Here is a 22,068-nt window from a genome sequence, read left to right on the forward strand (position 1 = left end):
TTTTTTTTTTGAAATAAAAAAATATAACAATATAATAGAATCTCAAATATTAATTTTAAGAATTACTTTAATCTCATAATATTTTATACAAAAATTAATAATATATAAATAAATATTTATATTTAAATTTAATGTATGCACGCAATTGCTTGCAGAAATTTGCTAATATGAATATATGATTGGCTCCATCTGTCACTTGGAAAGCTGATTCACCTCTAAATCCACTCTATGTTGTTTATTTGACATCAATACTATCCTACGTGGTTTATGTGTCAAGGATAAATTTTGTATTATCATATAAACAAAAATAAAGATAAACAAAAAACTTTTTTTCTCACATTTGAAGTATTAGGGGTCGTTTTGTTTTATATTTTTCTTTTTTTCGATTAGATGAATTTTATCGTGAATAATATGATCTTTATTCTCGTCAGATTTGTGATTACGAGAGACTCAATGTCAAATAAATCATATTTAATTGATGTGTTTTGCACGCATAAAAATATTATTTCGATTTTGGCCCACCCGATTCTAAACTCCTGGTTACGCCTACCTCCGAGAAGCGACGAGATACACCACTAATTCGGTGGCAAATCATGGGTTTTGTGTGATGGATTACTGCATTACTTCTCTGGCATGCAAAAGGCCAAAACTTTTATTTCAACCACGAAAAGTAAGAAAAAAACACATATGCAAAGCTTTCAGAACCCATGATAGAATAAAAGCTAATCTAGTTGATTTAAGGGGAGGGGGAATAGGTAGACAAAAAATAGCATGTAAACAGAGAAATTCACACAGCCAAATTTCCAGCCCTTGTATAAAAAACATGTTTTTAGTTAATACAAGTCGCTGCTCCCGGAGAATCTCTCTTCCAGTAGTTGTGGATAAAAACACTGTGGCAACTTGATCCTAATGATAGGGAAGAACACTTCACTATTTGCATAAAAGCAACCACCCCATCCATCATCTACATGAGTAAACCTAGGAACTTACTATTCTATGTAAAATACATTTGGGGAGGCTATGAGATGCTAAACGAGGAGAATAACTCCGTCAAAAAATGGAGGACATACATTATATTTAACTGGAGATGAGGATTTGCTAAGTCTTAAGTATGTATGAGCATTTGAAGGCTCAGAAGCCATAGCCTTTGTTATTGCAAAAATTCGAAGGCTGGATTTCCAACAAGTTCCACAGCAGGCTTTACGCCTCTGAAATTTGAATCTTGGAGACACTTGTTAATATCATCAACTGAGAAGGGGATGCTGCAAATACAAAGAGTTAATTAATTTAGGCATTTTATTTTTTCCGTTTTTAACAGAGCTATTTCTAATTACCTTGAATTGTCATCCAACAAGAAGGAGTTGCTATCAGCTTCATTAGACTCCTCTGTCATTTGTATCTTCATACTGGATATTACCTGGTGCGGATTAACGAAAAGTGGGAAAACACTTGTTGAAGTAATCAGAGCAAACAAAGTTTAAATCATAGTCTACCACATAGATTAAATGAAAAAAGAAAATAAAGTACGAGAAGAATAAGGATGAATGAAACTTACATCTGGCGATACACTACGTGTGTTATAGTTTTCATCCAGATAAAGCGTACAGATTCTATAAAGCTGTTGGATGCTTAGTATCTGCAAAAATATAATACCGAATAAACTTCTCACACGAGTGTAGATTTCACATTTAGAAAAATATAGAAGGGAAGCGTGACGAAGGAAACGGATAAAAGAAAACAAAAACAACAGACTGATAACAGATCCAAAATAAAGACAATGAAAGAGAAAGGAACTTAAACTTCGAGACAGACTTACAGGGCAGAGATCAGTTGTGAGATCGTCACAAGTTATTCTAGATTTTTGGTGTATGACCTGAGCATGAATTTAGATGTTTAGCCCCACCGTTTTTGAGATAATATGTTTCGGTATGTGAGGACATTGCAACCATGTTAAGTCATTTGATGAGGAGATAAAGTCAGCGTCCAAAGGACAAGAGATCGTACCAGAAACCCCACAGCCTGTCGTACATGTTTTAATTCATCCCATGACGAGCCTGCATACTGTGACATGACGCCTAATTATGCCATCTAAAGATGAATTCATACCTATTCAAGTGATTTATAGAAAGAAAGTCTAGCAATGAAACTTTTATACTGGTATTTTAAGCTACACAGTGATATAGACCATATGAAATATTTAACGTTGGATCACATGGTCTCATGTGGTACAAGTTATCCCACGGGAATCCCGTGTAGACTCCATTTGATCCAAAAGCATAAATGGCCCCAAACTATCAGGCACGTCACATAAGGAGATTATACCAAGCGACTCGAACTAATCAGCAATGAAAGTAAGGCCTAACTATGCCAATCAAACAGTCAAAGTCTTACCTCTTCTTGTGCATGTCCGCACCACAGTTCTAGCTCAGCTAAGCCTGCTTTTACATATTCCCCATTGCTAAATGAGCAGCACTCCCTGCGGAGGAGAAGGCTGCAGAAACAAGTGAAGAAAACTTCAAGAGTAAATTCAGTGGCATATACAACAGAACCCTATGAGGAAAGGAATAAGAACTACCTATTAAAAAGCTGCACATTTATATAAGAAAAAATTTGGGAGAAGATTTTCTGGGCTAGTACTGGGGGAACCTGAAACAACAAGTTCCATAAGATAAACAGCGGACATCTCACCACAATTTATAGTCATGTCTACTTACAAAGTTCTCTTTCAGTGTACTCAGAAGACTATTTAGGTTCTCAATGACGCTTTGCCAATGACTAATTCGAGAACTGCTGTTGAATGACCGATTAGAAGATCGAAAAGAGTTTCCTTTTGATGTTCTGGATGCCTGAATATGTTACATTGAAATTTGGAAAACCGAAATGTAACTTGGAAAACCGATCATCAGCACACGCAAAGAGAAATTGTACCACATAAAAATTCTTATCAAGCAGACCGAGGTCATGAAAAAAATAAGTAAATGAGCAAATGATCCTAGACGAATATTCTTGATAGATTTCCAAAAATGACTTACACTTTCTGAATCAAACAACATTTTCAAATTGATTTCTATTTTCTCAAAGACAAGAAGCAAGTTTGTCGTAAAGGTGAACATGTTTGCATTTCCTTGTTGATAATAAGATATATTTATCTAAACATCGAAGAAGGTTTAATAAAAAATAAATATACAAGTAAAAGCTCCAACGCAGCAATGTTATTGTCCAATTTGACGCCTTAACATTAACAGTCTCTTATTCAATCAGCGTTTTAAAACAAAGTTTATCATCCAAAACTTCGGAAAATGTAAGAGGAGAAGTTAGAGATTCATATGTGTGAGACAAAGGTAGCTAAAATAAAACATCTCACCCATGTTTCACAAGCAAGGGCGTATGAAACATAAAAGGTAAATACAAAGGAGATATAATCTGCAGAAAGTAATCCCCAAAGGTAAACAATTCACAAGAATCCCAAAGATGAAGATGCTTCAACCTGGATGCACAAAGAAACGAGAGAAGACAATTCTTTCTTCATATTGTCTCGAATGATTCCATAGATCTTTTCAACATAAGCAGTCAACTGCTGCTTGAAAAGCAAAGCTGGATACTTGGCCTCAACTTGGGACACCCCATCAAGTCCACCTATTGAAAGGTTGGCAGAAGGAGACGACCGAAAACCCTGAAATACCAAATCATCTCTACTAGCCTTTTGGTGCGAAACCATATCTTGGTAAGAAAATCTTTAAAACAGATCTTTCTTCAACAATTTCTGGAAAGGGATATTCAATTATAATGCCGAAGATCTTTATACCTGGGCCATCCTACCGAAAAATGATGTAGGCTGGGGTGATTTTCTTGGAGTTGAACTTGTAGCTTTCAGTGTCTGCTGAAGTAAAAAAAGTAGTGTAGACGTGTTGGAAAGCCAGTAAGCCATATGATCGTTGTTTGCCTGGTCCTGAAACAAGATATAAAACAACCAATATTCACTAGGTTAGAAGTAAAACAACATGATGTTGACCTACTTCAATCCAGAATAACAAGGCACTTGAATAAATGAGACATTTTAGCATCCATTTTGTTAATGTTGCTTTCTGGTTCATAAGATATAGATGGAGAATGCATGACAACGTAAATACAAATCAGCATCTTTAGAAACACCAGCCCCTCTTCTGTTTATGATTATATTGTCATAGCATCTATCAATCCAAAAGAAAGGTTAAACACGTGCTTTAGAAATCATATATTTACTATTTTATCAAGTAAAAAGAGAAAAATAAATTAATGTAATGAATCGCGGAGGTACAAGATCGTTTAATACCACTCAGACTCGGTGTTTGATTCAAAACCCAGCTGACGTCTGGGCAAAAATATTCCAACCTCAACCCTTTGAAAGAACTCAGCTATTCACAATACATTATTACCGTTTCTGTCTAATTTTTCTACCAATTCTGGTACTGTTTCACTTTTTCTCGTAAAACCATTACATTCCATTTCTTCCAATAAATCACATCAACTTCAAAAATAATATACAAACACCATTTCAAAATAATTTGTATAATTATTCTCAAATATTTTTAGTTGAAAGCCCAACTAAACGCCCTATATGCCTTTCTTCATCAAATTTTCAAGTCTGAAATAAAATCATGGAATACAGAATGCTTAGAGAGCAGTCAAAAATTGAATAACAAATTAGCCGTCAATGGTGGTGATTGCAGTTATAAACAGCATAAGGAATCGATAATATGTCCGGATAGCATACCTCAATTGCAGAACCAACATACTGAATGAGTCGATCAAATACACTAGTTCTTTCAGCTTCAAAGGATTTCCAGTGGATAAGACATTTGTAAATTGTAAAAGCGGCAACTGGTTTTCCTTCACTGAACCCAAGATTTTCTGTGGTGCACCTGAAGAGAGCATCTACATTTTCCTGGGAAAACTTTTAACAAATTATTAATCAACTTGTCCAAATGTCCTCAAGTGAACCAGATATTCCAATCATTGACAAGGGAGGACAAAATTACCTAAGACCACTGACATAAAACATTTTAAAACAAATGCTCGCAAAATAATCTGGTGTCACTCAAATGAACTATATCCTGGGAAACCTATGTAGCATGGACACCTTAAAATAAATCTGAAGTAACGGACACGGAATACGACACGCGTCGGATAGGGAAAAATCTGTCTCGTTGATTTTTTTAGGGTTGACCAGTCGGACACGGAGATGACACGACGTGGACACGACGTGGGTTTCATGTCTATATTAAAAATTTTCCATCTAGCAGGTTTAAGATCAGCGAATATATCCCCCAAATTTTTTCAAACCAGGAGGTTATGCTTCTTTGCATGCTCACTCGTTTCAAGTTGAGCATGCACTAAAGCAGGTTAAAAGAGAAAACAGGAACAAAAATAAGATAGCTAACACATGAACATACACGTTGAATTTCGTTGTTGGATCTCCTTGTCTTATTGTCAGATTCACTCCCAAATTTCTTTGTCGGTGTTGGACTTTGAGGTTCCTGTATCAAATTCTAGCCATAATAGTTGATGTAACATTATGTCCTATCCAACCAAATGTACAAACAATAGGTGCTATTTGTAGAGTTCACTTACATGTATACCGTTCTCCACAGGCTGCAAAATGCAGGCATAAAGGTGAGAACCAACCTATAGTAAATTCAAAAGCACGAGAGAGATGTTCAATGGCTACTAACCTGAACTGTTTGAACCAGATGTCCAGAAATTTTCCCAGTCGGAGAATTTGTCAAAGCTTGCTCTCGGAGAATATGGTCTTCAATTTCTATATCTGAAAGTTTCTCTTCTAGCCTATATAATTTTTAAGCAATGGCTATCATCAGTCTGGGTCTATAAAAGTGAAGGAAATGAATCTGGAGTCAGGGGCATTCAGAAACTAATTTAAAAAATGGCAATAAATGCCAAAAAAGAAAATGAGAAGCTACCAAAGTAACAACCTTTGCATTGCAGTCTTTAACTGGATAATCTTAGACTCTGCCTCCAAATTTTGCTTTAGTCGTTCCTCACTGATCTTGCTAGTTTCCTCAAACCTTTTCTCCGTTTCATCTATCTTGCTTTCCAGTGAAATAACTAAAGACTGCATAAACAATTTACAGTATTTCAATTATCCATAAGAAGTTGCAAAAATAATGCTGCTGAGGAATAATAAACCCGATCTCATGAATTCACCTTCAGCTTCTCATTTTCAGCAGTTAACTTATTAACCAGTACATGATCAAACACAGGGACCTCTTGTAGAACAGGAACAGGCCCAGCCACCATCTTTGCCACTTCCAGTTCCTTGATATAAAATTCTTTAGTTTCTAGAAACTGAGACTTCATTTTCTCTAAAGCAGATTGGAATTTTACAGTTTCCTGATTTTTGGCTTCCTCAATGTCAGCCTAAAGAGAACATATTCAAAATCTCAGGTCATGAGATAAAAGATTGTCTTGCTCTCTCATGGTCATATCTCGTAAAGAAAAAGATGCACCAGCAAAACCAAAATTCCACTTCGAGAATATATGAAATTTCAAATGTAATATAGAACAAAACCATTACCCTCATTCGTCTCTCCAACTGCAATCTCCAAGTTAATTCTTCAACTTGCTTTTCTAGTTTGCTTTTGGCTTCTTGAAGTGCACCTGTTTCTTTTGCAGCCTGACACAGACCAAGAAAAACATATTTGTTGAGAAAAAAAGAGAGAAAAATTAAAATCATATTATGACACAACAGACTCTAAATGTTAGTTTCAAGCAGGGAGCTATAAAACAAACTATGAATCTTTACAACAGAAAGCAAAGATGACGAAACCAATTAACGACCCTTTTATCTAGAAGTTCAATACGAAATTTATCTGATTGAGCTTTTGAATGCTCCACAAAAGTATGTAAACAAATCGAACAGATTTTTAAAATCTTAGAGCTTGCTCAAAAAAAGTTTAAAATCATGTTCCATGTTTTTTTGAACTTGAGCTTGCTCGAATTATAATGGGTTTGTAATTTTCTTTTCTCAACAACCTTTTAGCATTATTTATTTCCAAGTCTTTGTGTGCTCGTCCCTGGTAGGGCAATAGATTTATACCTTCAGTGGTGATATTCTTTCAATGAAGCAAAGCATGTGAAACTCTATTTCATCAATAGAATAAGAGGGAATTTAAACTCATGACTTCCCTGTAGATCGGGTTTCAATAAAACACAATCTAAGCTTAAGCAATTAGGGGAAGGAGATATTACTGGTTCTGTCAATAACACCCATAATGAAGGAGTCACACCTAAACAAATTCATTTAGGTCACGGTTGGTTCGAATGATGAGCTTATTGAATGATTAGTAAATGAGTAATTAAAAAAGATAGATAAAGAGATGTAATATATGATGATAAAATAGTACAATGTTTGGTATGAATTATTTCATATTATGCCTAATACAGAATGCCCACAATTACGAAACCCTAAAAAATGTTGGCCTTGTTTTAGGGTAAGGCAAAGGACATTTATGGAGGCAAAGGACATTTATGGATTATTTAACATTAAAATGGGTGCATGGTGCATTTTAAAAATGGATTGTTAGTACCGGGGTAGGTGGATTGAGTTTCCCATTTTTAATGTCACTTAATCATCATGAATAAGGTTGATACAATGGGTTTAATAGAAAACTTAACAAAAAAGGGTTTCACCTTAAAACCATCCCACGATCCCACCTAATCCCCGTACCAAACAAAGCCTTAAGACACAGTATGGTGCGAAGGATGACAAGTTAGATTATCGCACATCATTGTTTCATTCAATGTTTGGCTCAAGTTTTACGATGAGTAGAATTATACATCAATTTGTTATTCATATATATTGATTTATTATCCATATATTATATAATATACATCGTCCTATCCCACGAACCGCTCGGTGAATTTCTTTTGAATACATCAATTGCGCTACCCTCAAAATTTTCTACCATTTGGCTCAAATTGAAATTTAAATGGAGCAAATCAAAGTTAAACTATTAATGGAAACTAAATCTGAATAAGATATTTCTGTATTTAGCTTCGCTTTTTATCAACAATTTCATGCCAAAGTCACCATAAGTTCATCATTTGTAAAATTTGAACATTAATCAAAACTAACTAACAAGTGCACATTATTAACAATTGTGAACGTACAGCAATTTGCACAAGATAAGCAGCAAACATGAGTATGACATCCAACAAATTTTGTAAGGCTGTATCATCAGAGAAAAGTCTCACCAATTTAAGCTTGCGCAGTTCTCTACGAGCAATTCTTGCTCTCCAGGCACATTGAGTAGCAATTGTTGCAATCTTCAACCTTATGTATCGACGGCGACCCAAGCATCCTCGCCAGTGACTCTGGAACAAATGACATCAAAGTGGGACCACTTATTAGCAAATGACGGTTTAAGACCATACAATGAACAATTATTTCTGGTACGCAAAAAAAAAATTAGACTGATAAATAAACAGAAGTTAATTGTTGGAAACTATATCATTTCAGTTTACGGTACCTATACTTTTAATTCCGAAAATTAATAAAAGCGGTGTATTTCTCAGTTTTATATATGAAGAATAAATCAAACGTACTTCTCCCAAATTCCCTGTTTTTTCATGAACTTCCATTAAGTCAGAGGCAGTTGCAAAAAGCTCTAAACTCTAATTTTTATTTTCTAGATAAAAATTCTCAATCGTTATATCTAAATCAATAGATCAGAGTATAAGAAAAGTAGGGATGGGAATGGGTCAATGGGTCCAGGTAGACCTACCCTTATTATTTATTTTAAGTTCAATGGAATTAATGCTAGAAAAAATTCGCACTTCTCTAATTTCTAAATTTTATCTTCTCCCCATGCTTGAACTATTTTGTTTAATTTTTGGTACATTAGAGATGTCAAAAAAATTGAAATTGTTTGACAGGTTTGACTGGTTTAACCAGTTAACTTTGTACAAGGGTTGGGGTGGGTATGGGCTTGAATTTGAATGGGTTGTGTTGGGTATGGTCTTCCAAATTTTAAATGGGTCGGGTCCCGATATCCCTAAAGAAAGCTAGAGTAAATCAGTAAAATAAGAAATTGTGGTTATGCAGATCCTTATAACCGAGGAAAAGATCCATGTATCAATTGCAACTTGTTTCTGCAAGAATGTCACCTGGATGGTTATAGCAGCACTAGTGTGCTTTCTAAGTCGAAGCTCATCACGAGCAACCATCGTTCGCATTCCCACTTGAATAAGAACAGCGGAGGAGAACAACATCTGATAAGATTTTCTTGCCATAAACATGCGTATGGCTTTCTGGATCATCAAAGATGCAGTTTCTCTCCTCCTAAGCTCATAAAATGTGCGTGCAACTTGTCCTGATAGCTCAAAGAAAATAATACACAGACCTGAGGAACTAGTATTACTTCGGAATAAATTTAAGCTATTGACTTGGTAAAAAACAAAAAAAACCATCAGACACCAACAAATACCTCTACACAGAGCCTGAATTTGAACCGCTGCATTGCACAATGAGATGAAGTTCTTACGGGCCAAATATGAAAGGACTTTTCTCTGTATAATGCACGCTGATCTTCCAAGGACCTTACTCCGGAGAGAATCTATTTCTGCCATCTGACCAGCTCGGAGAAACACTTTTGTTTTTCCAATCTGTGAAATGAGATGTAATCAGCAAAGTTTCACTCGCCTTTGAGGTATGTTATGGAAACATATTACACTTCTAAACAAAATTGGTGTTTCAAGTCCTATGGGGCAGTAGCAGAGAGTCAGAACTCGAGTTATTTTAATATTCTGCATGCATAAACCACATAGTGAACCAAGCCGCCACCATGCAACCAGACTTTGACAAGTTGCTACCTAAATGAGTTTGTTAAGGAAAGTGTTATTTCCTCTGAGCATGTGCAATGACCACTCTATATGCCCATAAAGTCAATGCAAAAGCCTGAGTATTTACATGCAATCTCATATGCCTAATGCAGCAATACATATATTACCTGATAACCTTGAAGGCCAACCTTCTCCAGAAGTATTCGACACGCTGTGACCTCATCATAACTATCAAAAGCAAAAGGAGCTTTCAAAAATTCAGGATGAAAGTCAACATCATTTAATCCAAGAACCTTATCATTACGAAAATTTGCTCATGTTTGGTCTCATTTCTGGAGCTTTCAAGACTACGTTTTCTGAAACTTTTACTTTGGAATGAAATGAATATTCAGTTTGGTTTTTTAATAAAATATTTTTTTAAGATAAATGTCAAGCCACATAGAGATAAATTGGGTTATTTATTTTTCTCAAAGTTTGAGGTATTTTAGAATTGAAAGGTATAGTTTACTGGATTAGGATATAACATAAAAGTTGAATAGTTTTTTGAGAGTTATCAAAAGTTAAATTAGAAAAGATGAAAAATGTAATGACAATGTAATTTAAGAAACCAATTCAAAATGGTGTGAAACTTTGTTTCTTTTATTTCTGGAAAGCAAAGACATGGTTCTCAAAAGGAAACAAAACAGCCTAGGAGACTTGAGAAATCCAAAGCGTGGGATAGAAAGAATTGCGCCTTAACAGAAGTGAGGGATAACTCAAAGATGCAGCCTATGCTTATTTAAGTAAAACCATGGATGACAGGTTGAATTAAAATCAATCAATAACTTAAATCAGACCATCCTGACAATAAAATCTCAGAAACCAATCCCAAAAGGAGAAAAATAGAGTGAGCTCAGGAGATGACAGCGAAATAGATCCATCTCTCAGAGAATGCCCAGCAACTTACATTTAGGGATTTGAGCAAGAATTTAAAAAAACAAAACAGTCAGTTGTCCTGAAATCTGAACTGATCATGCTATAACAGGAAACATAACAAATGCACGAGTGCAAGTAAAGACTTTGAGATGCATGCATACGATTTGATCTGAGAATTTCCACCCATCCATGTTATCATCCTATTTACAGGATTAACACAGTACTTGAAAGAAAAGCTTATATAATGGTGCATTGGATGTAAATGTATTCCACACACAATATGAATAAGACACTTATTAATTAAAAAAACAGTAGCAATGGTTTGCTAAAAATACCTTTCATTTGATACAGAAGGCTCAAGGATTTTAAAGCGATCTAAAAATTCACCAAAAGCTTTTCGAGTGGGATATCCAGCACAACTAATCCTGATTGCCTCCATCACTCCCTGAAAACAGTTTACTGATTTTAGAATGCTTGAAACAGAGAAATCGAGCAGAGGAAAATATGATGATTGTCGGTGACAAAGATGCCTGTGCTGACTGTCATTGACTAATTGTAATGCTGCTGAAAAGCACCAGTATGAGAAATACTAAAACTCACCCCACAACGAAGTTGCTGAAGTACATTAGAATTTTCAAATATAGAAGGCTTCAGAAGATTATTAGGCTTCACACAGCGAATGTAATGTGGCTCTGTCGAGCTAAGTGTCTCAAGCAAAGCTTGCAGTTGTTGCTGTATAATACATGTGATAGTGTTGAAAATGGACACAAGTAAAAATAATTACTATTCCACGCTTAAAAAACATAGATAAATGAACCTTAAATCGAGAACCAATCGATGAGAACTTTGATGATTTGGAAGAATCCTCGGGTAACGGTGGGAATAGACCAGAAACAAATGAACAATTTGAAGCACCAAGAAGCGACTGATGCTCCGCAATGACATAATCTTTGTTCTTATCCAAAAACAATTCTGTCTGATAAGTGACCTGAAATCAGTGTATACGCCATGAACCATGTATCTAAGTAGCAACTGGTTTTTGGCAAAATACTCTGAACTCACTGATGGGTACATACATCACCGGCATAATGACAAATGGTGAAGTCAGTTCGCGACAACTTAGGCTTGATAAAGCGCTTATGATCTTTAAAAGACTGATACAGCTTTTCGGCAAAAGTCTCATGCGTGGATTTCGGAAACATACTAAAAGAAATGAGGAACTGTGAGAATTTTATGCATCAATGCTATTTTCATGGCTTCTTATTCCATTAATAAGATAAAATAGCGTATACATACCAAGCCTCATCAATAAGAGCAATAATGCCACCAGGTTTCTGAAACAGTACAAAATGAATTAGAAATTTATGCATAAGTACATTTATGATCAACCAAGGAACTCTTTCACAGATAGTAAGATGCATACACGGACACACACGCACACACACAGAGGGAGAGAGGGAGGAAGGGAGATGCACAATTAAATTATTTATTCTTTTTGAAGTGACAGCCCCGGAACTTAAGAAATGTGCAAGTTTTCTATGGTTTCCCAGTACAACCGTAGAATAGATCACTGGCAAACTGGGTAAGGCAGAAACAAGGATGAGGCAAGCATAAATGAGCATCAAACAACGATATACATTGCAGCCAACTTTATACTGTGATAAGAAAGTCAAACTCGAGACAGATGATAAGCAAGACAATCATAAATTTGGTAAGAAACCATCTAGCATCAAATGCTCAAACCTTTTCAATGAGATCAAGAATATCTTGATTATCAACAAACTCTATGTAACTCCAATCAATTTCTTCTTTTGTATACTCTTCTTGTTCCATCTTGAAAACATGCTATACAAAAAATATGTTCAGCTTCACACCTCATTTCTGTTTAAATTTATCATTGAAGAGAATAATTTAACAAATAATGAGAGACAAAAAATAGACCACATAACATCATACGCACACCTGATTAAAATGTTGCTGTAGTTTCTCATTTGTCAAATTTATACAAAATTGCTCAAAACTGCAAAAGCGTGTTAATAATAAGAAATTAGCGTTAAAAACATAGCAATGAAAATAAAGTATATGAGGCCCACAAGCCACTAACAGATAATAACAGGGTGTTATGCGGTCTAGACGATGTAAACGATGAAAATCAAGCATACCAGTTAAGCACCTGTTTGTCTTGAAACTCTCAAATCCATAAATATCTAGCACCCCAATTAAGAATTTTGAATCAGGATCCTGACCAATGGAATTGTTTATCTTGTTCACGAGCCTGACAAAGAAAGCAACTACCTCTGAGTAAAGCATATTCGATAATCAAGATTTTATCCAAAGTTACACATTTACTTGACCAACCAATCAAACAATCTTGAGTAGAGAATCTTCGCTAAAGCATCCCTACTGACAGCCGCAGCATCTGGATCAAGGCTTTTTGTTATAGCTTCATCACAAGTAACAATGACACGTTTGCACAAAGAGTCTTCAAGAGACTTCTCATTACACCTGTACAAGAACTGTTAAATGAACAGCTTTTCGGTTCCCCATAAATTATCAGCAATATCAGGAATATACAGTGATATGCACGCATTAAGAAGATTCTTACATTAAAAGTTCAGCTGCAGTTTTCAAATGAAATCGAGACTGATGGTTCTTTGGTAGGGAAGCATCACTCTCGCTATCCTTGGCAAACTCAATATTACCCAAGTGAAGAATCGCTGCCACAACTTGGAAAATTGCATCCTGCAAAGAGAAACCTTGGGGAAATTTTGAAGTGGTCAATACAAAGGCAGACAGCATCAAAATATTTATACCTGCTCATCAGAACTAATGCCAACAACATCCATGGCCCTCCTAGCAGAGAGATAGTCTTTTGAATCGTCAATTCCATCCAATTCAAAACAATTTGATTGGTTCAAATAATGAAACATCCTAGGATTTCCCAATTTGAACTTTTCAATATCCTATTAGAAAGTGTAAGAAAGCATGAGAAATTGGATGTCAAAGAATGTAATTCAAGCAAAAGTTATCAAATTTATTAGAAACGACAAATACAAAAAATTACAATTGATAACTAGTAATTTTCTTGAAGTTCTAGATGCAAGACAAAAGAAATGGACTCCAGATTCAAGAAGCAGACATGGCATTCCCTCAATCCCACAATGGGATATAAGTATTCATATCATCCCATATTTGCAGACTTTCTTGCCAGTAAAGGTGAGTAGAAAAAGAATATCAACTGTAGTGTACAGCTTAGAAGATGGGCCTAAACGATTAAAGAAACTCAACTGCTACCAACACTACTCTAAATTCTTTTTTTTTATATGAAACAAAAATTTATTAAAATAGTAGGCCGGACAAACACTACTCTAAATTCACTAGAGAAAAAATGTTTCCCATAACAAAGACGGAAGTTTAAAATCCCAAAGATCAGATTACAAAGCAGGAGAGAATAGCCAAGGGGTGGTCATTGTTTTAATAGTTATTAAAAGCACATACAGTGTGCATCTAGGCTCAACGCACAATCGTTGCTCATCGACACACTCTAAGGTGAAGTCCTTCCATAAAGTGTGTGCCTCATCCATAAAGTCCAAGTTTTGATGCACTCTAAAGAATCAAGTCACCCTTCAAATGCACCTTTTATGTCGGGATAATAAATCCATAGATGATATGCAATCGATATAAAGGTCATTTGTTTCGATTTATAGACTATTGAATAATATTTTATTTTTAATATTTTGTAAATTATATTAGGTCACGTGTGATGAACTTTGCTTATATTCTTGCAAATCATCCTTTAGATCGCCCACTTAAATAAAGTGCGCACATCGCCTTGTGCATGGACCCAGTGATACCTATGAGACTTAGGGCACGCATCGTCTCGCAAATCAGATGAATGGTTTCAGCCGTGCACCGTATTCGGAAGTGTAGATTGGGAAAAAATAAGAAAAGATCAACAAGAAGGTTCCCTGACTGTCTGCAGGAAACAATGAGCCTTCTGTAATTACTGTCAACATATCAAACTAATAAATCAAAAGTTTGGTCTTTCGAAAATCTGGTTAGAACTTAGAAGCATTTTTGCATAATTTGAAAGATGTCTGCGTTATTTGAAAAGGTCGTGTTGTGCTAATTGTATGCCCTTTGTTTCGACAAGTTTCTCTAGCTTCAGTGATGCTAAATATTAAGTTGAGCTGGTACCTGATAAGAATGAAAAACAATTAATCCACATAAACTATACATTACCTCAGCTGGTGCAGCACAAAGCATATAAAAACAGTGATAGTTCCTTTCAGGATCGGATACTTGGCAAACACGTGATCTTTCCAACAAATAAGTTCTGATTGCAGCACCAGAAATCCTACCGCTATCATTAAACTGAATCTCCACAAATTTTCCAAAGCGGCTGAAATTTAAAAGTAGCAAACCTGTTTTAAAAGTAAATCCTAACCACAACTCAAAAAGGCATTTGAAACAAAAGATGGCCGACCTTGAATTGTTGTTTCTCACAGTCTTTGCATTACCAAAGGCTTCCAGAACAGGATTTGACTGCAAAAATGGAGAGAGGTTCACGAGGAAAGGAAAAAACATGACAGATGTAATATAATGAAAACTTTTATTTTTGGAGGGGCAGACCTCAAGTACTTGCTGTTCCACAGTCCGCCCCTCAGCTGCAGCTCTACCTCCCATATGTGCAAAATAACTCATTAGCATCTTAGTGCTTTCAGTTTTACCAGCTCCACTTTCTCCACTAACCAAAATCGATTGACTTATGCCCTCATTAATCATTTTCCTGGATTTAAAAGAAAACTTGCTTAAAAGAACAGTCCAAAAGATCAGGTGCTTAAACATACATCTAGAAGAATGTAAAATTTCGCCTGTAAGCAGCATCTGCAATGGCAAAAGGGTGAGGACTCAGCTCTCCAAGAGCCATTCCTTTGTATTGCTCCATCATATGATTACTGTACAGGTGAGTTAATCGTTGGAAAGGGTTCACAGCAATCAATATGTTGCCCGTAAAGGTCTGAAAAAACCACCTACCATTCAGCTTCATAAAATTGAAACGAACGAATTTGTGAAATATTAACAGTAAAAACAACTTTTTGGTTAAAGAAAGTTGAGACGTATCTATAAAAACATCATATCACATCATCAGTATCAGCTACTAAGCTTCTGAGCTATTGTCACAAAAATGACGTGAAAAATACATGTGACGACAATATATTTTGCAAATTAAAGTGGTGCTCCATAAAAGAAAACAGAAGTGTATCATAGGAATAAGAAATAATACTACAACAAAACCACTGGAGAGTAGTAGTTTAATCCTATGGTCAGGAACAGACAGAAAAATATAATCCTCTAAAATTACTCACATATATTTCATTCATATCATATCGGCTTCTCAAATTTTGTAGAACGCCAGGCTCATGCAGATAAGCGAGTTTTGTCATATCATCCACACCACAAGGAGGAGCCTCTCGATCTTTTGGATATACGTTCATTACATTGGCTACAGCCTACAAATAAAGATGAATAAAATATTAATCAGCACAAAATAAGAAAGCAGTCACCAAAAAATAAATATTTAAATTAAAGCAAAATACGAGTGTCAGCAGGAACAGAAATAATAACTTTTTCAACAAAGAGAAGGTAGCGCAAGAGATACTTACTATCTTCCCTGATGTACAGGTAACTTTAATTTCTTGGCCATTAACTTCTGCAACTTCCCCGTCAATCCAAGCTAACTTGGGATCCCCCAGCCATACATGAGATCCCACGGCTATACTGGCTGAAACAGCCTGAAAGGCAAAGGGAGCTGTGATTTTGTGAATACCCATAAAAGAGCTGTCTAAACAGTATAATGTACAGCCATGCAGGTTACTGTCTATATTATAACTGCATCTGGCTGCAATAATGCAGTCTGCGACAGAGAGGTTGGATATAGATACCCAAACACTTCATAGCCAATAACATACATCTAGAAGCAGTTAAACAAGCCTGCAACAATATAACAAACTTGGATACCAAATGAAAGGAAAAGGAAACATCTGCCATAATAACACATAAACTTTTCAAACCCTTAAAATGTTTTACTCACAACATAAACTTTGAAAGTTTTTATTATCATTTTGCAATACGCTAGTCACACTTCAAATCTCAAAATCGGCCCCAATATCTGCACACTTGTACATAACAAAAAAATTTGACATTAAATTGACTCGAACAGATCAAATTTGCCAAGTCTTCATAATTATAAACACACAACATAGATTTCAATTTTAAAAAAGCCGAGCATTGGAAACATAATGTTAGTTCGCAGATGTTATTGAATGTGCGTGCACTTCTAATCACATGATTCCCTTCATAAAGTTTTTCTTTATTTAATCATAGCCGCCTGTGCTAAAGAAAGATATCTCTATAAACTCCTTCCAAATTTTATACCGAACGCCTTTCAAATTTTTCAAAAACCACGAGCTATATTACTACTCAGTACTTGTAATCTTGAACCGTTAAAATCTACAAAGCCGTCAAAATTCAAAATTTTGATCAATCCACCATTCTCGCTTGTCGTAATGCAACCGATATAGAGTCCAGCACTGTAAGCTCAAAATCTTCTCACAGACTAAAAGAGAACCCCGGTAATACTTCAGATGAACAAAAACCAAAGGACTGAACACAAACAAAGAATCCCACAAAATTCGATCCGGGAGAACTGTTAATTAGGAAATAAAATAAACTATACGCTTAAACGTGACATCTAAATTTCAACACCGAACAAACCATTTAAAAAAATCCAACGGATAAAACTCAAAAAGATAAACCCAAATGCATACCATGTCCGAGGTAAGAAGAGGTCAAACCCCGCTATACTTTTCTTCAAATTACCAGTCCCAGAAAACCCATGAAAAACCCATCCCCTTAAATGTCATGTATCATCAACCATAATATTTGTCCCGTAGTCAATGCATACACAATGTTTCTCCCGCAAAATATAAAATTTTGCCTTCCACTACCTATTTACTCCTCTGAATATACCAAGAACTGCTGCAAAATGGAAAAAATAATTCAGAATCACATGGATATCGTCACGGGAGATTTAACATATATCTCTCCTTTGTATATGTAAATGTATATACAAAAGAGGGAACGGAGGAAATCAAAATCCCTCTTCTGAAATGAGTTTTCCTTTCCCAGATAGTGATTTCCTCTGGGATACGTTACTATTCTCCTTTGACTTTGCTTCGCTTCTGTATCGGTTTCTTGTTTGTTTGGGGAAAAAACGTCAAATTGCGTAGCAACCAGCAGAATGCGTAAATGCTGATGTGGGCATCCGGTGGACTTTTATGCCCCTGCTTAATTAGTACTAGTGCACTGCCACACGCATGGTATATTTGTATAATATTTTTTATAATTCATTCGATTTATATTTAAATAAAAATCAAAGTGTAATTATAAAAAATAACGAGAAACTACACTATAATTTTGATATATGAACTAAAAACTAAATAGAAAAAAGAAATAAATAAAATAAAATCAAGTAGAAATTGAACCTACAACTTGATGTCTAAACAAAGACTCTATCCACTGAAAATATGTGACTTGTATTAAAGTTTTAACATTTAATTAATATATATAATTATTAAAACAGATCATGATATCAATAATTAGTTACTCTAATGATCTTAAACTTAATAATATAGTGTAGAATAGTATAGATATTTACAAATGTCAGTAAGTTATATTTAATTTATCCTTTCTTATATATATAAGTTTTTTGGATTTTTTACATAAATTTAATGCATCCAAAAAAAGAAATAAGATGCTAAAAAACGAAAGAGAAATAGTTTTAAAATTACTTTAATATATTATTTTGTTTTATTATGACTCAAGAATGGTTATTTAAGGATTTAAAAATTACATCAAGACATAATTTTGTTCTTATCATAGTATAATATACATCACCAAAAATTCGCATGAAATCATTTCACAACTCAATTATTCATGACGGATTTCAATTCGACCCGACCCATGACAAAATATTAGTTATTATGTCAAAAATATTATTTTTCATTGTAGTTATGGGCTAGATTGTTTGTCTGATGGATAAAAATTATTGAAATCATTTGATATGAGATCCACTCATATAGATTATGAAAATTTGGGACATACACTTTCCCTATATGAAAATGTGCATTTTTCTATAAACAACGGGATAATTTTTCCCCGTCTTCATTTTTCTCTCATACACCTTTTTATTTGTTTCTAATCATTATAGTTAATGCAAAAAATTGTGTGAGACGGTCTCACGGATCGTATTTTGTGATACGGATCTCTTATTTGGGTTATCGATGAAAAAATATTACTTTTTATGCTAAGAATATTACTTTATTGTGAATATCAGTAGGGTTGACCCGTCTCACAGATAAAGATTCGTGAGACCGTCTCACAAGAAACTTACTCTGTGATTTTTATAGTATAGAGAATATTGTTTGAAAATTTTTCAGAATTGACATTTCCACTTGGCCTTCACAAACTTACAAGCGAATAAAATATGTGTCGTACCTGCAAGACGGGTTCTTTTTTATTGATATGGGAAATTGCCTAGGTCATGAATATATAGAGCATAGATGAAGAAACAATAATTTTTTTAAAAATAAAAATAAAAGAAACAATCAATTTCACTAATAAAACACATGAAATTAAACGAACACACACACACACAGATCGATGAAAAAAGTGGGTTTGGAGGAGACTCTTTTCTCTGTATTAATCTGAACTACATGACTAAGTTTCAATTTACCAAAATTTTATGTTTTTTGAGCAAATAATTGTGGAAAACATAAAAGAGAAGTTCAAAATCTAAATTTTTATTTCGCATAATTTTTTTAAAAATAAAGTCAAACAAACTTGTATCGTTTTTGAATAATTTTTTTGATTTTTTTTAAATATTGTCTAGTGACCATTTTAAAACATCAATTGCCAAATATAAATACTCTTCGATTTCCATTCCCGTTGACTGTGTCAGAAGGAGGATAGCCCAGCCACCGAATTTTCAACGCAATGTTTACCTAACCGTGAAATTTCATCTTATCCAACGGCTAAAGCCTAAAACTGGCTTCGAATCTCCAATGTCGTTTTTCACCGTGCATTGTAGGAAAAAGAGCTGTTACCATTCGCAATACATACAAGTTATAGTCTATGGCATCACGAATAAATTTTGTTAGTCGGGTCTCTTATTTCATTCAATCTATCAAAAGTGTTAATTTTAAATATAAATCGAGTCAAGTCGTCTCACGAATGATATATTTGTGAGATTAAGTCACAAAAGGCCTACGCATAGCGTAAAATTGAATTTTTTTTCAATTTTATTGTGATCAATACAAGAAAATATGAATTTAACAACACTAAAAAAACAACAGTTTCTGTTAAAACTGTTGTCTTTGATCATAAAAAAAATGCACAAAAACAACAGTTTTCCTTAAAACTGTTGTTAAAAGTCAAAAGAAAAATTGTTGTCTATGAATGGATTTTTTGTGACTACGACAACGGTTAGAAGATTTTTTTGGTCTAAGACAGCGGTTTTTTAATCCTTTGTCTATGAGCTGATTTTTTAGGACTATGATTTTTTAAAACAGTTGTTTAATTTTTTTTCAAAATGAATACATATACATATGTATGTACTTACCATTCCTGGCATTTCATTTATGGTAAGAAAGAGAAATAAGAGCAAACCCTAGCGTACCCGTCACCCCTCTTCCTCCTCATTGATTTGACCATGCGCCGCCGGGAGCGTTTTTCTTCTAGTGGATCGTTACACTATATGAATAGAAATATCGAACTTTGTGTTGTGAAAAGTAAAAATTTATGGTAAAAAGTAAAAATCTCAAACTCTCAAAATTTACCAAACTACACACTTTATAATATTTTTCTCTCTACTCAATTGTGATTTTCTTCACAAATGAGAGATCTATTTATAGGAAATCTTTACAAATAATCCAAAAATAAAATACATCATTACCTACATCATCACATACTAATTTTCAATATTTACAACTCTTATTTTCAACATTCAAATATTCAATACACACATTTTAAATATATTTTTCAACACTCCCCCTTGTGATGATGATCATAATGATTGTCTTCATTACGTGTTTTTATAATGCCTCGTTAAAAACCTTACTAGGAAAAACCCATTGGGATAAAAACCATAGCAAGGGAAAAAGAGTGCAGTCACGTAAACTCCCCCTCATGTTGACACGAACAATTCTTCACAAATTTCGTAGATTGCGCATCCCAATATTATATATATGCTTTATGAATATTGACGTAGGAAGCGCCTTTGTGAAGAGATCTGATGAATTTTCACTTGATTGAATGTGTCGAACATCAATACATTTATTCTTCTCAAGCTCCTTGGTGAATGCGAAAAACTTAGGAGGAATATGTTTAGTTCTGTCGCTTTTTATGTATCCTTCTTTCATTTGAGCAACACATGCAGCATTATCTTCATATAGTATCATAGGTTTCTCGTCGAATGATAATCCGCATGAGATTTGGATATGTTGGGTCATTGATTTTAACCACACACATTCACGACTTGCTTCATGTAGTGCAATAATCTCGGCATGATTTGATGAAGTTGTTACGAGCGTTTGTTTCTGTGAACGCCAAGAAATTGCAGTGCCTCCACGAGTAAAAACATATCCAGTTTGGGAACGTGCCTTGTGTGGATCAGATAAGTATCCAGCATCGGCATAACCAATTATACTTGGATTAGCATCTTTTGAATACAAAAGTCCCAAGTCTGTCGTTCCTCGTAGATAACGGAATATATGTTTAATTCCGTTCCAGTGTCTCTTTGTTGGATATGTGCTAAATCTTGCCAACAAATTTACGGCAAAAGATATATCAGGCCTTGTACAATTTGTAAGATACATAAGGGCACCGATAGCACTTAGATATGGTAGTTCTGGATCAAGAATATCTTCATCTTCTTCACATGGTCGGAATGGATCCTTTTCTATGTTTAATGATCTAACAACCATTGGAGTACTTAAAAGATTTGATTTATCCATATTAAAACGTTTAAGGATTTTTTCTGTATAATTTGTCTGGTGAACAAACATTCCACATTCTTTTTGTTCAATTTGTAAACCCAGACAATACTTGATTTTCCAAGATCCTTCATTTCAAATTCTTCCTTCAAGTATGACACAACTTCTTGAATTTCCTTATTCGTTCCAATGATGTTTAAATCATCAACATATACAGCAATAATTACGCATCCAGATGTTGTTTTCTTAATGAAAACACAAG

The 22,068-nt window shown here is 34.6% G+C and overlaps 1 protein-coding gene across 19 annotated transcripts; it reads right to left on the minus strand.

Annotated features, from left to right (window-relative positions):
- Positions 1-786: 786 nt before the first annotated feature.
- Positions 787-18,052, minus strand: LOC142527412 (myosin-8-like). Of its 19 annotated transcripts, none has more exons than XM_075632205.1 (39): positions 17,583-18,051; positions 16,419-16,547; positions 16,122-16,265; positions 15,627-15,772; positions 15,385-15,541; positions 15,239-15,297; positions 14,995-15,154; positions 13,566-13,715; positions 13,358-13,494; positions 13,111-13,257; positions 12,926-13,027; positions 12,715-12,772; positions 12,496-12,597; positions 12,049-12,086; positions 11,829-11,955; positions 11,570-11,740; positions 11,353-11,484; positions 11,088-11,197; positions 10,005-10,065; positions 9,483-9,660; positions 9,163-9,368; positions 8,251-8,370; positions 6,572-6,670; positions 6,202-6,357; positions 5,970-6,109; positions 5,712-5,823; positions 5,611-5,631; positions 5,433-5,528; positions 4,754-4,933; positions 3,806-3,949; positions 3,488-3,673; positions 2,715-2,846; positions 2,576-2,646; positions 2,392-2,491; positions 2,005-2,061; positions 1,817-1,873; positions 1,556-1,636; positions 1,335-1,417; positions 787-1,262 (listed from the first exon to the last, which is right to left on the minus strand). In XM_075632205.1, the coding sequence occupies exons 1-39, from the start codon at positions 17,583-17,585 to the stop codon at positions 1,151-1,153; spliced, it is 4,464 nt and encodes a 1,487-aa protein (XP_075488320.1). In that variant the 5' UTR covers positions 17,586-18,051; the 3' UTR covers positions 787-1,150. The 19 variants fall into 19 exon arrangements, 14 of the variants coding, with proteins under 14 accessions (XP_075488320.1, XP_075488319.1, XP_075488317.1 ...); XM_075632204.1 differs by having other exon boundaries at positions 4,754-4,924; positions 5,433-5,516; positions 6,202-6,414; XM_075632202.1 differs by having other exon boundaries at positions 5,433-5,516; positions 6,202-6,414.
- Between the last annotated feature and the right edge of the window lie 4,016 nt (positions 18,053-22,068).

This window comes from Primulina tabacum, chromosome 15 (assembly GCF_025594145.1).
Source record: "Primulina tabacum isolate GXHZ01 chromosome 15, ASM2559414v2, whole genome shotgun sequence".
Classification (NCBI taxonomy): domain Eukaryota; kingdom Viridiplantae; phylum Streptophyta; class Magnoliopsida; order Lamiales; family Gesneriaceae; genus Primulina; species Primulina tabacum.

Excerpts from the sequence above, each read along its gene's own strand:
- LOC142527412 (XM_075632200.1), bottom strand. Across the intron at positions 12,087-12,495 it reads TTCTTGATCTCATTGAAAAG|AAACCTGGTGGCATTATTGC; the intron begins GTTTGAGCATTT and ends GTACTGTTTCAG. Across the intron at positions 3,674-3,805 it reads TTTTCGGTAGGATGGCCCAG|GGTTTTCGGTCGTCTCCTTC; the intron begins GTATAAAGATCT and ends TTGGTATTTCAG.